Below are 14,185 nucleotides of genomic sequence, written 5' to 3'. Positions count from 1 at the left end.
TAGGTTCATCTCAGGGTCCCCTAAGTTGGAAATGACTTGAAGTCACACAGCAAAAAAGTAATTCCCAGAATCTCCCAGCCAACGTGGACATTTTTTTCTAATTTGATTGTATCCTAATGCTAACTGCCATGTATAAAATGGATGTAAGGAGGCAATTTTTATTGGGGTTGAGGTTGAAGAGGAAAAGCTGTATACCCTAAAGGAATCAGATCCGACGTTATCTTGGAAGCTAAGCCTGGTCGAGCCTTGTTAATACTTGGAAGGGACTTCAAAGTACCCCAGATGCTGTAGGCTAAATTGCAGCAGGAGGCAATAGCCAAGAAAACCCCATGAAATTAATGAGATTGCCATAAGTAAACAGGCAACCTCAAGGCACAAAAACATCCAAGAGGAACGGTTAACTCTCCCTTCCCTGTCTGTTATGCTGGTCACTATCACTCTCTCTTTAGCACATTTCATTGTTTTATTTTTAAAGGTAAAAATGTGCTCTCTAATCATGTCATCAGTGTTACATGTAGTTAGGCCCTATGTTTATCTATCTGTTCCCTGGCAGGAAGTCTCTATACCAAAGGTGGGAAACCTCTTTCAAACCAAGGGCTGAACTCAGTTTCAGATCTGGAGGGGTACATTTTAGTGGTGGATGGGGCCATAGGAAAAAGCATGGGACCAAACATACCAGCATATTTTAGCTTAAAATTCTTACTGTCAGTAACTAAACATTATGGACCTTGAGATGCTAGGAGGCCTGGATTGATCCTAGGGCCCAGGTGATCCCCACTCCTTCTCTAAACTGAATAAATCCACATAGATTGACCACTGAGCTGATCACTGGAGGCCCTGTTGGTCTGGAACCTTGTAACAAGGTTTTTTTTGTCAGCTTCTGTGAGGATACCAGCTCTGACTGCATGATTCAGTCCTGGTTTCCAGCTCTTGTCTCTGGTAGCCACCTGTAGCTCAGCCATGATACAGTCAAAACTCAAAAGCACATGTGGATGGAAGTTTCCTAGTTATTAATAGGACATACTTCCATGTAGTGTATTGAGAACAGAAATGTGGGCCTGTTACAGACTGCCCAAATAAAGCTGCTTCGGGTCTCTTTGGAGGTATGCTGTTTAAATGATGCATGGGTCCTAAGAGTCCGGAGGTCGCGCCAAAGCCACACTCCATTCCTAAGCACTGGAGTGCAGCTTTGGTGCAGCTTCTGGATTCTTAGGATGCATGCATCATTTAAACAACATACCTCCAAAGAGACCTGAAGCAGCTTTATTTTGGCAGTCTGTAACAGGCCGTAAACTGATATAATAACATTAATAAAGACCTTCTGAACTGTTAGTGCATCTTTTAAGTCCATAGGTCTCAAGAGCATCATGCATGTTAGGATGAATTCATGTATGTTCAGTATACTGTTCACATGTGGCAATCACTCCTCCTTCTAGAATCTTCAGTCTAAGGGAATTCACATATAGTTTTGAAAGGAACTAGTGAGAACGAGTGGCTTTTGGCAATATATCTGCCATAGATTGTCAGAGCTTTGGAAAGTTAGTGGCCATGATAGCTGTAGATCCTGGGAGGTGCTGTCCAAAAACCTAACTTTTCCAAGCTGTGTCGATTTTAATAAGCAAGGACTGGTATTGTCTGTTTTGAAATCATGATCAGACCACAGTTTAGAAATCGCAATAACAGCAATTTACATGGCCATCATCTTATACATGTCTATTCAGAAGTAAGCCCCATTGAGCTGAGTATGACTACTGCTGGGTAAGTGTACATAGGACTGTAGTCTTACTGTAGGCCTAGTATCTATTGCAGTTAGTGAGTTTATTGGCTTGGATCTAGAATTGTTTTTCTGTGAAAGAAACAGGATCTAGGGAAAGCTCTCGATTGGAGGAAGAAGGGAAGATGTGATTTCTTCCTGTCCTCTGCAGCCCCAGATATTCTTGGGGGGGGGGCTCTTTAAGCCATCTAGAACATTTCTGCAAAGGGAAAAGAGGTATATGTGTAAGAGTAAGGAGAAATGAGAAAAAGTCTGTTCTCTTTTCCAGTGGAACTTGAATGAAAATCTGGATCTATCTTATTGTATTATACTATTTTAGGATCACAGTACAAACACCATTGGAAAAATGCAGTTATTGGAAATGCAAAATTAATTAAAAACACAACATGCTTTCTTTGAGATAGTATCAGTTTTTTAAAAAAGGAAAGGGAAACCTAAGAAGGTTGAAAATTCAACAATTTGCACACAGGTTAAACAAGGACAATTGTATAGTCCAGAGGTGTCGCTCTGATACGTTTGTACAAGCCACTCAGTGAATTAGAAGCAAACACACTCTATATTCACTAGCAGTTGCAGAATTACATGATCTGTCTGACTTAAAGAGAGAGGGACAAAGACAAATGGAATCTTCTGTTACTATTTTGGCATTTACATGCATTAAACCAGAAATCCCCAGCTCCTTATTGACCTTGTGTATAAGCAACTCAGGACTTTTTCCAAAGCTACTTTTTATTGATGTAGGGCAAGGACTTCCATGCCATATCACAAATGGCTTCTGAAACTCTCCTGCATTTCAGAAATTGTTCCCTCTGTGTGTTTTAAACTGGAGGAGGGCTTCACAAGAATCTGATGCCTGAGAAATCCAAGCTTAAAGTCCTATTGAGCAGAGATCAACTGGTTTTATCAAAGCCATATGACTTAATATTACTATGTTACCTTTTTGCAAAGGTCACTTTAGACTTGTCTGGTCATCTATTTAATATTGATTCCAAGTAATGCTGGCATCAGGAGCTGGCATTGCTGGGCTGCTGATGTGATGCACATCCAAACAGAGAGCCCACTGCTCAGCTCTAGAGTCCTGTTGTTGTTTCTCTGCCTTAATGTTGCTGCTGGTTCACCTGGCCTCTTAAACCAGTGACAAGAGCAAGGTGATGGATGAACCTGACATGCCCTCTTTCTTTGAACACTGGTGTAGATGGAGTCCAAAGGAAGAAGGAAAGTGAACACGGAAGAGTGCCATGTGCAAGGAGGTGAATGTCTTATGGACTATACCAGTGATGGCGAGCCTATGGCACGCGTGCCAGAGGTGGCACTCAGAGCCCTCTCTGTGGGCACATGTGCCGTTGCCCCAGCACAGAGTTTGCCAGAGTTTGTTACTAGAAAGCCAGAGGGACATGGCACTTTGCAATTAATAAGTGGGTTTTGGGTTGCAGTTTGGGCACTCGGCACTTTGCAATTAATAATTGGGTTTTGGGTTGCAGTTTGGGCACTCAGCTTCTAAAAGGTTCACCATCACTGGACTATACCTTTCCTCTGGACATCCAGCCCATGCCTAATTCCAAGACAGGTGTTCTAAAGAACATTACAATTTGTTTGCTCAAAGAACATCTGGGGGAGTGAAACTAAAACAATCCAAAGTGATTGACTGCATCTCAAAGTCTGTGGACCAAAATCAAAGTATTTTGAATGTCTTGTAAAAGTAATCACACCTGATTAATTTGAATTCTTTAATTTTAATTTTAAGAACTCCTTTAAATTGGAGTGATTTCTGTTATGGGGTAAACTACCTTTGCTTGCTTGTTTCATCAAAATCAGTAGAGACTTGTGGCACTTTAACAAGTTTTATTTAGCATAAATGTTTGTAGATTGCAGCCCATCCCATCACATTTCCCTTCATCAAATGGAATGAAGTGTATGAAAAGCATATGCCAAACAAATTGTCAGTTTTTAAGATATCTTAAAACTCTTTTGTTATTTTGGGGATGGTGCATGGGCGGGGGAGAGATTTCATTGAAACTTTGGCTGTACTGGCAAATGTTGGAAAAAAGAATTTACCAGACATTCCCCATCTAACTATTACATTTTATGTAGGATCCTAACTAAATACAACATAATTGGAGACTAAATACTAACCTGTGAAGTATCTGTGGGTGTATTGGCTTCCTTACCATTCATGGCAGAACTCACATTTGTAGTAGTAGCTATTCCTGGAGTTTCTGCCTTCTTTCCATTCACCTCTGCAGGAATGCAAGGCCCTACCTGCCTATTTTCGGTCACTGAAGTTGTGTTTGAATTGCTTGTTTGTTGTTGCTGAGATTTATACCAGCTAGGATAAAACAAAGGATCAATCAGCTCTCCTCTTGATGCCAATTCAATGTCTACTAGTCCTGCAGATTGTTGGGTTGTAGTCAGCACAGTTTCACCCTTAATAGGACAGAAAATTAAAAACAAAGAATACAGTGTGAATTACTGTATACTTTCAATAGCCCACCATCTCCCTCTTACTGAAAAAGGTGCAGTTCCTAACTAACAGTTCCCCTGACATTAAACTGAATAATTTGACTTTTTTTCCTATTTAAGGTTAAAAACCAGACTTAATAGTTGCAGAAAAATCACACCCTCAGATTTCATCTCAGTATTTATTTATTATTTGCTTATTTCAATCTATATCCCATCTTTCTATCATGAATGAGATTTAAAACAGTTTACAATTTACAATTTGACATAAAAATGCAGTTAAAAGCATAAAATGAATGAAATCATAAAAATTTTAAACACTTTTTAAAAATACAACAGACATCCTGTTAAAACTTCTTCTGTACCAAGTGAGATCAGTTATGAAATACCTGCTAGAGTAAAAAAGGTGTTAGCCTGTTGGAAAGAAGACAGTGCTGAGGGTGATAGCCTAACCACCCTTGGTAGGATTTTACAGAGGCCCTTATCAGATGAGTGTGGAACTGGGGGTCTTCTGCACTGGGCGATTCGAATTCGCGTCATAACGCAATGTACTGTCATACCTGGGAGTCCTTCCGCATTGGCAGGATTCAAATTGGCCAATCCGCATTCGAGTGAAGTGCATTCAGTGCAGAATGTTTTGTCACACCGGTGCTCAACATGAGGATTGGCCGATTCGTATCGGCCGCCTCGCACATGCTCAGTGGTGCCCTGCATGGGTTGCGACCTTAAACGCTTCCGGGGTGAAAGGGGAGGTCCCGTCATGACAGCCCGGTAAACAGCTGGAGAGCCAGCTCATGCACATTAACAATCGCGATACAACGTGCCCGTTACTGTTTCCTCTCTACATTCCTGCTTGGTTTTAACGTAACCATGACCTTCCCTTGCAACAAATTAGCAATGCCCGGTTCTGCGTGTGTGTGTGTGAGTGTGTGTGTATGTATTCTGGGGGGGGGGGAGGAGCAGTTCCAGCGGCTGTCAAAGAGGCTGGATGGCCATCTAAGTCAATGGGGATGCTTTGATTAAGAGTTCCTGCATGGCAGAAGGAGGTTGGACTGGATGGCCTTTCTTGGGGTCGCCGTGATTCCAGCGGCTTCCTCCTCCTCCTCCCGGCTTGGGATCCAGCCTGGGCTGCATCCCAGGCAGGGAACAGGCACGGGGCCGCTAGAATCGCGGCGATCGCCGCCGTTCCAGCGGCCTCCTCCTCCTCCTCCCGGCTTGAGAGGCATCCCTGGCTGCATCCCAGGCAGGGAACAGGTGCGGGGCCGCTAGAATCGCGGCGATCACCGCCGTTCCAGCGGCCTCCTCCTCCTGGCTTGAGAGGCAGCCTAGGCTGGCTCCCAAGCCGGGAGGAGGAGGAGGAGGCTGCTGGAACCGCAATTCCAGCGGCCCCCGCACCTCTTCCCTTCCTGGGATGCAGCCAGGGATGCCTCTCAAGCCGGGAGGAGGAGGAGGAGGCGGCTGGAACGGCGGCGATCGCCACGATTCTAGCGGCCCCGCGCCTGTTCCCTGCCTGGGATGCAGCCCCCCCCCCGCCCCCCCTCCGCTTCCCTGGAACCGGCAAGAGGAAAGACCCACCGGAAGTAAAAATTGGAATCTGGGGGTCTTGCGACGGAGTTCAGGACTGGGGATTCATACCAGACCCATTCGCACTGAGATCGAACAGAGAAAAAATCCGGATATCGCCAATCCCCTTATCAGTGCACTGGCCAACAGGCTCCAAAAAGAGGAGCCAGTACGCATTCAGTTTGGCAGCTCGTGCATTCACGTGAGTGCGGATTGGGCCATTCGAATGCTGGTATGATGGTACTTTGCGAAATAACGCGAATTCGAACCACCCAGTGCGCAAAACCCCCAGTTCCACACTCATCTGATAAGGGCCAGAGCCTGGGAGTGACCACCAAGAGAATCCTTTTCCACATTCACTCTAGATGTAACTCATAACATAGCAGAATTGAGAGAAGGACCTCACCTAACAACCTCAAAACCCAACTAAACTTGTATGGGAGAATATGGTCCTTTGGATAACACAGAGCCAAGCTTTGTAGTATAAAGTGACAGTATGATGAGACTATTGGAAAATGACTTCTCCACAATTTTGACCATCAGGAGGAAGGGAATAGGAAGAAAACATGAGCTGGAACAAGAATTTCTCCAAACACTTACCTGATTATCGGAAGAGGCAGCATTCATGGATGGTGGCGGTGGCAATGTTGATGGTAGGATAGTCTGAGAAACAGCTGGCATTTCTTCTGGCACAGCATTCTGCTGTAGTTGTTGAGATGCTTGCTCAGATACTCCCTCTTCCTCACCAGATGATTCTGTGTGGACTGCTTCTCCTTCAGCCACATCCTCATCTTCCTCCTCCTCCTCTAATATAACATAAAGAGGAAGTATAACACTTGTTTCCCTTAAAATAAGATATGTGCATTCTTTATAAACACAGGACCAGTTCTGTTTTTTCTTTTTCTCTGTAGGATAGCATGGACTTTTTAAACAAATGATGCCATATCAAGAATTCAAAATCTTAAGTTGAGTTTTAGGATAGCCCCATTAGCAGGATAGTAGGCTTCAACATTTATTCATAGATTCCCTCTCCTCTTATCTTATACTCACTGGCAATATAACTTTTTAACATTTTAAGCAATCTACAAAGTGTTATTTTCTGTTGAGCTTTTCACAAAAACTGCTCTCCACATAAACTAGGATTCCTAGAGATCGCTGAAACAAATGTCAAAAATAAATGGCATATGTTTCTTGAGGCACAACATAGAATTTACTTTTCAAAAACAACTCATTTTCCATTATAGTTCTCAGCATTGGAGAGCAACACTGTCATTACCTATTGGAATGCTGGACACTAACTTGTTTGTTAGTTGCTGCATTCCTTTGCATTTTTTTTCTTTTTTGAGGGGAAAAACCCTTAGAGTTGAAAAAATAATGGCATAAAAGATAAAAAAAATCCTCTAAAATACTTTTAAAAGTCCATCAAAAGTAACTTTGAAAGTAATTAGAAAGTGTTACTTGTGATTCTACTTGTTATACTTTTTTTGAAATGTAACTTTGTTGCACTCATTACCCTGACAATAACAAGTTACAGGTGACTATGGTATGCTCCTGTCACTTTCCCTGGTGTGATAATCTCCTATGTTACTTTAAAAACAAATGACAGATAACTATGTTACCAGTAAATTGTTCCTCTCACATTCTGATAAATTGTTTGCCTGATAATCTTAATAAAACAGATTATTTATCTTGTCACAGAATTACACAGATTATAATAGGAAGCAAAAGGGATTTGTTTTTTTAATGTTATTTATCTCCAGGAAGTTACAAATAGCAGTACCAGTCAGGACATGGAGCATGATCAGCAGAAGTCATGGATGACTGTGGATAGATTTCATTTTTGGGTACTACTGAAATGATACATTATTTGAATTTTTCTTTAAAAAGATCCCATAGTTTTAACATAAGGCAAAGACAGACCAAACTTAAGTGTGGAGGGATGCATCAGAACTCAGAAAAGTTTTCAGGCTACAATTTCCAGAGTCCCACAGCCAGCCTGAAGTGAGACTACTGGCTGGAGGATTCTGGTGGCTTAGTTTTAAAAAGTAACTTTTCCAAGGTTTGGGTATCATGTATTATGAACACCTGCTTTCCTCATTCATGTATAGAACTGGTGAGAGGAGTCTACTTACAGAAAGAAAGAAAGAAAGAAAGAAAGAAAGAAAGAAAGAAAGAAAGTGCATACAGGAGGGGAGTGAAACCAAACCTTTCCCTGCTGAAATTCTCTGTGCTGTCAATTTCAGTGGTATTCTCAGTGACCAGTTCTCTTCCAGTATTGGAACTGGGTTGGGGGAAACCTACTTTGAAGTGTAGTAATGTAACTTGGGAAGGGCGCGGCTTTCATTCCCGTTTCCTTTTTATGCAACAACTAGGCCCTGTACAGACAGGCCCTTTGCGACATCATGGCGACAGCTGTCCAGACGGTGCACACAGCTATGACATCACTGCTGTGCGCTGTCCAGATGGAGCTGCACAGCAGCAACGTGATTGTGTGGCTGCCAGCAGTTTGCAACAGCGCAAAAAGGAGCCGCTTTTCAGTGCTCCTTTTTTTTTCGCGCAACCCCACCAAGCAATTTGTTTGCTGTGGTGCAGCTATGTGAAAAAAGAGGCAGCTGCCGGCCGCCTCTTTCTGGTGGTCTGTACCCTGCTCTAGATATGCATTTACTATAAGAATGGAACAAATATATAGCCAAGATGACTATTGTCCTACCCACCTAAAGCAGTGGGTAGTATGCCCTCCCAGGGTTTTTGGAAAGATCCAGGGAGGTGGTGAGCAGAAAAGGGGGCAGTAAGGGGGCTTTCAGTCAAAGTATTGGTGCAGAAGAAAGACAAGGAGAACCATCAGCCTTTAGGACCATAGTGGGGATGAGGGTTGCATGAAACTTCTTTTCAGGGTCGCTTAAACCCCCTGTACCACCTCACTTCATCTCCCACTCTTCACTTGTCTGTGTAAGCTCATACCATTAGCCATCTTTCCCTAATAGTGGTGGTGGTAGTGAGGAAACTTGTGAGGCTTGGGTGCGTTGGATACATTGCTTTTGTAGCTCAGCGTAGCTCCAATTTGGAACAGACTGACTGACTGGAGCAAGGTGTTAGAGCACATGGCGGCAGGGGAGAAGAAGCAACAAAAAAGGAGCTTTCATATTTAGGACCCTGCTTAAGCTTTGTGAGCTTTGCTGGGACGTGGCTGACAAATTGGAACTGCACTGCTGCTCCTGCCTTCTTTTGTTGGACAAGTCAAGAGAAAAGGCAGCAGAAGAAACAATGTTAATGTGTGTATGTGCTTGTGTTGGGGGGGGGCACTTGATGCTAGGTGGGGAAGACAGGGAGCAGCAACCAAGCAGCTGACTGACCAAGGACCAAGAGGCCTCTTGCCTGCGCTGGCCTTTGCTGCAAGGCTGGCACAGGTGAGACACTTTTCAGTTGCTGCTCAGCCATCTGCTCAGTTGCTGTTCCCAGGTTGACTGGGTGCAAAGAGATTTGTTGTTTTGAATCTGAAGTAGAACGGTAGACCTATTATTAAGAAATAAGCATGTGCAGGGGTGCTTGTTGCCCAAGAGGAAAGGAGAAAGTAGCAGGAAAAAGTTTGGGGACCACCAATCTAGAGTAAGTGGTTTCAAATTTGGCTTCCTGACAACTTATTCTGGAATGTGTTTATAAATATTCCTGTTTATTGTACATATTGTGCCTGACTTTATTGTTCTAATGCTAACCATTCCAGGAAAAATACTGAATGCTTATTTCAAAACTGCAATGTATAGGGGACTAGTTAAGGAGATATATGATACCAGAAAGACTTCAGAAAGCCAATGGATTAAAGAAGAGTTATTAATTACTCCCAGATCAATTACCATATATTGCTTTCCTCTAAACAGCTGCAATTTATGGTATTTCAGTGTGCTTAACATTCCTGCTTCAATTTGTGGAGATGGATTAAGCTGCCGTCCTTCTCTGAATATAGCTGGTATGATGTTCTTATGCCTCTCAAATATAGTGGAAAAGAGCCTTGGCTCTTAGGGTGCATCCACACTCATCTTTTTGTCCCGAGGAGATCCAGATCTCCTATGTGACGCAATACTGGGTCGCTACCAGGTTGCTGTTCACACTAGTTTACTGTGATTGAATCTCTCCAACCATTTAAACACTGCTTGACAGTCACATTAGTGCTGGATTGTTCCAAAATGGAGGCACTTCCATTTCCAGGAATGATCTTGTGTGGCCCTGATTGATCACACTATCAAAGATGTGGATTGTTGTGGTGCCAAAAAAAAAAAAAAGTTGCAGTTAAGGGACCTGGTGCAAATGCCCCCCCCCCAAACTGCACTGTGAATACCATGAAAATAACCTGGGTTCCACATTGGGTTATTTCACAGTGTGAATGCAGCCAAAGTCTCACTAAACATAAGATATACTTACACATACAGAGAAAAAAACAACACATGGTAAAGAGTTAATACTTCTAGAACAGTGCTACTGAAAACATCAAAAGTGGCAAGAGATATCCAAAACATTTCCTTAGATGTACACCTAAATATCATATCAAACTTTGGATGTTTTTGATCAGTGCTTCTTAAGCTATCTAATGTGCTGGACTGGGCAGATCACCCTCACTCTGACCTGCAATGTGTCAGAACCCAGCACTACATCTCTTTTGTCTGCAATTGTTTCTTTTTTCTCCTTGGAAACTCACCTCAGAGTGGCAGGCAATAGTTTGTGAACTAGCACCAGTTCATGGACCAGAACCACCACTGATTTAGTGTTATTTTCACATTAACTGACCATTGGCTATACTAGGTGAAACGGTAGAAGATGAATTCCACAAGATAGGACCTTTTTAGCTCCCATGATCGCTGAATATTGGTCATGCTATATGAGGTGATAGGAGCTGAGATCCAAAAATCTAGTTTAAAGTTTTCCCACACTTCTGCTTATACTTGGATTTTTTTCTTTATACTGATAATGTAAAATTCATATTATTATTTTCACATTGACAGGTAGGCATGAATATCCTTAATGAGTTAATATTACTCATAGAATAACACTGATGCTAAGTAAGTCTTTCTGCCCAGAGAAATAGAAACCACAAATCCCCACCCTTTCATCATATATGATGAATGATTTTATGCAAGAAAATGTTCTCTATGCATCACTTAGGTAATACTTGTGGTGGTTCTGCTTAGTCATACAAACAGGCCAGACAGGGGTTAATAACTGTTGTGTACTGGATATTTGACTCTTGAAAAATGGTGATGTATAGTGTGAGTGCCAAGGCCTCAGATTCTATTAAAGAAAAAAAAAATCAGCATGCTATGTCAGTCTTCATGAGAGTTTACTTTTGATTATGAGGCATGTGAAATGGCCTTGTTATATTTGTGAAATGTCAAAAAGGTTCTATTAATCATATTTCTGACAGGATGTCATCGCAAAACATGTGCACTTCCACAGTTAAAAAAGAAGAAAAAGAAGAAGAAGCTATTGGGTTTAGAAAAATGAGAACAAAAACACTTACCTCTGGAAAAGTCAATTTCCCTTATTATCTTTTCTTCTCTGTTGAGATTGACTGTGAAGTGGCTCATACTTTCATAACCATTCTCGATTTTTTCCATCTGAAATGCTTTAGAGGCTTCGGTAATTCTAAAACAGAAACAATACTGTGTTATTTGCATTAGCACTTCCAAATCAGAATTTTAAAAATTGATGGATTCTGATTAATGTGATAAAACACCTTTTCTTAAATGAAAGAACTTACTTTTGAAGCAATGCTTTGGAATTCTGTGAAAAACAAAATATAACCAATGAAATAAATTATGTATTTTTTTAAAAAAAAAGGCATATAGATTACAAATTAATTATTACACAGATTTTTGAAACACAACCAATAATGTGGTTGCAAACATGTTCAACCAATACTGTGGATGCTGTTTTCACAAGGTTTAGAAAAGATTTAGAAACTTCACTTTAGGTTCATAAGGCTGAACATATATGGAGACCACAGTTATTCCTCCTGTACTTACTGCAACATGCCATCTTGAACATTTTCCTCAATATAGTAATCAGAGAAATTCCTCAGACAAAAATGCAGTGGCAGACTACCAATATGCCAATGTCCCTTGAGCTGTAACCACGAATACTGCTCTACTATCATGTAATGAATGAGATAAAGGAATTTTGTGTGTGTGTGTGGGGGGGGGGGGAAATAGGACTGATACATTTTTTTTACATTGGGGAATGCCAAGAAAATTATATTGTACTCAGTTTACCTGTAAGCTTTAGCATAGTTAATATAATGGCTAACCCAGCCCTGACTCCATCTATGAGATCTATGAATAGAATGGTGTAGGTGGAGATCCCAGAGCAAAACTGCAAACATATGAAACACTGCTGTGCATTGGCATCTCTTTGCAGAGCTGTCATGTTCTGAAATGACTGAGATTTATTATCTTCTGATGTAAGAGCAGTGATTTTCTGAAATGTGTGTGGGGGAAATGTCCATTTAAATGAGAGAAATCTGATCTCACCACAAGCTTTAGGTCCTTCCCCTTGACGATATAAATGTGAGGATATAAAAAGATGTTTCTTTTTTAAAAAAAGAATAGTGCAAATTTTATAGCATGTGAAGACTACAACTGAAATTGGAGTTAAATGTATGCAAAACAAATGAATCACAAGGAAGTAGTGTCATGATGACAAAAACACAACTATAACTGCCTGTTTTCTATTCAATGATTTACATGCACTGCACCTATTTCATAAATGGCCCTCTTTCTTCAGCCTTTCCCTTGGATATCCCTAGTAACTTAGAGATGTTTCATGCTTAATTCTAAAGAAGATTTTAAAACAATTAAAGTAAATAAGTTATTAATTTAATGTTTTTATATTTATATTAGGTATTCATAATAAAAAATATTAGGATGCTTCCTGAATTAACTGAGAGAAAAATCTCAAGTCTATAAATACTACATGCTAACTATTTCAAAAGGGCAGCTGCATGTGTTTGTTGCAACAAAAAGGCAAAGAGTTCTAATTAAGAATTTATTACAGCATGAGACTTTGGTCCTTTCTCCACTGGCCGGGATATTTGGGGAGCAGCCCAGAGTATCCTGGCCTCAGAGCTGCCACAACCCTGCCCCATTACCTTAGCCCTCTGTTGTGACACCAGGCAGCTGTTCTGCTGTGCTGCCTTGTATGGCAGTGGCAGGGTTCAGAATGAGGCATCTAGCCTTCATCACATGGCTGGGCATCTCATTCTGAGCTCAGAGCAAAGAGACCTGTGGCAGAAGTGGTAGCCATGCTGGGCAGCACAGTGGAACACCCACACAAACCACCAACCAGCCTCAAAATGGAGGGCTCCAGATCTTCTAGGAAGATCCGAAGCAACTGGGGACTTTTAAAAATCTGTGATTAGAGGGGTATACCTTGGGCTTGGCACTGAACAGTCCAGGCAACATCTGGACTATTGTGCCAGTCTTGGGGATTGGGCCCTTTATCTTGTCTGGTCTCCCCACTGAAAGGATAGGGAAGGCTGGTTTATTTTGCCCATGTAGAAAATGTTTTTGTGACCCAATTTAATCAGATATTCCAAAAATGCATTGCTGGATATGTTGCAACAGATAATAATGATAATAATAATAATAATAATAATAATAATAATAATAATAATAATAATAATAATAATAATAATAATAGAAATTATTCATGAAGGTCAATGGTAAGAAGGGTTCCCTCCTTGCATTGACAGTCACAGGACACTGCAGGAATAGAGGCATGAGAAAATTTAATTAACGCATCAGAGATTATATTCTTTTGCTTCTTCTGACCCTTCTTTAACCAACCTGTAAAAACACAGCCATTTCTGGCTCTTCCATAAACTGGATGCCTGATTCCACCAGTTTTGACACCATCTCCAAATGGTCTGTGTACTTTTTCATCAGAGACCGGACATGTTCCAGTTTCTCCTTCTGGGTCCTAGTGATGACTTGTGTCATTTCACTTTTTCTTTCTTCCAAAATTGAGTACAAACAATCAAATTTTTCACATAGATGCTCCTTCTGTCTTTTGCAACAGTCCTGCGAATGAATCATTGGCTTCATGTTAAAAAGTGCTATATTTTCTCCAATAGTTTTTATTTCTATATACACCAGGAATTGCTTTCATCATTTTTTTTTCCTGAACAGAGTATTTTCCCCTTTTATACTGAAAGGTGCTTTTAAAGAGCAAGTGGTTTCTGAGATTCTCCACATGAAAAGTGTTTGAGCAAGAATGTTTCACAGATGTTAGACATCATCTTGAATATTTCAAAATAATAATTTGGGGTTAGAAAGGCACCATAATATGTAATAATCAGAGCCTGGAAAAGGTAATTTTTGGCTTATGTTCCCAGAGCACCCCATG

The 14,185-nt window shown here is 41.1% G+C and overlaps 1 protein-coding gene across 1 annotated transcript in view; it reads right to left on the bottom strand.

The window, feature by feature from the left end:
* Window positions 1-14,185, bottom strand: part of TRIM55 (tripartite motif containing 55) — a 53,464-nt gene that overhangs the window by 20,550 nt on the left and 18,729 nt on the right. Inside the window, exons 5-9 of the mRNA XM_042465492.1 lie at window positions 13,627-13,860; window positions 11,544-11,566; window positions 11,304-11,428; window positions 6,395-6,600; window positions 3,908-4,198 (exon numbers count right to left, since the gene is read on the bottom strand). Coding sequence (XP_042321426.1) covers window positions 3,908-4,198; window positions 6,395-6,600; window positions 11,304-11,428; window positions 11,544-11,566; window positions 13,627-13,860 — 879 coding nt within the window. The remainder of the gene's footprint in view (window positions 1-3,907; window positions 4,199-6,394; window positions 6,601-11,303; window positions 11,429-11,543; window positions 11,567-13,626; window positions 13,861-14,185) is intronic.

The sequence above is a fragment of the Sceloporus undulatus genome, chromosome 4 (genome assembly GCF_019175285.1).
Source record: "Sceloporus undulatus isolate JIND9_A2432 ecotype Alabama chromosome 4, SceUnd_v1.1, whole genome shotgun sequence".
NCBI classification, from domain to species: Eukaryota; Metazoa; Chordata; class Lepidosauria; order Squamata; family Phrynosomatidae; genus Sceloporus; species Sceloporus undulatus.
The sequence above is the reverse complement of the archived record's forward strand: the minus strand, read 5'-3'. Positions and strand labels throughout refer to the sequence as shown.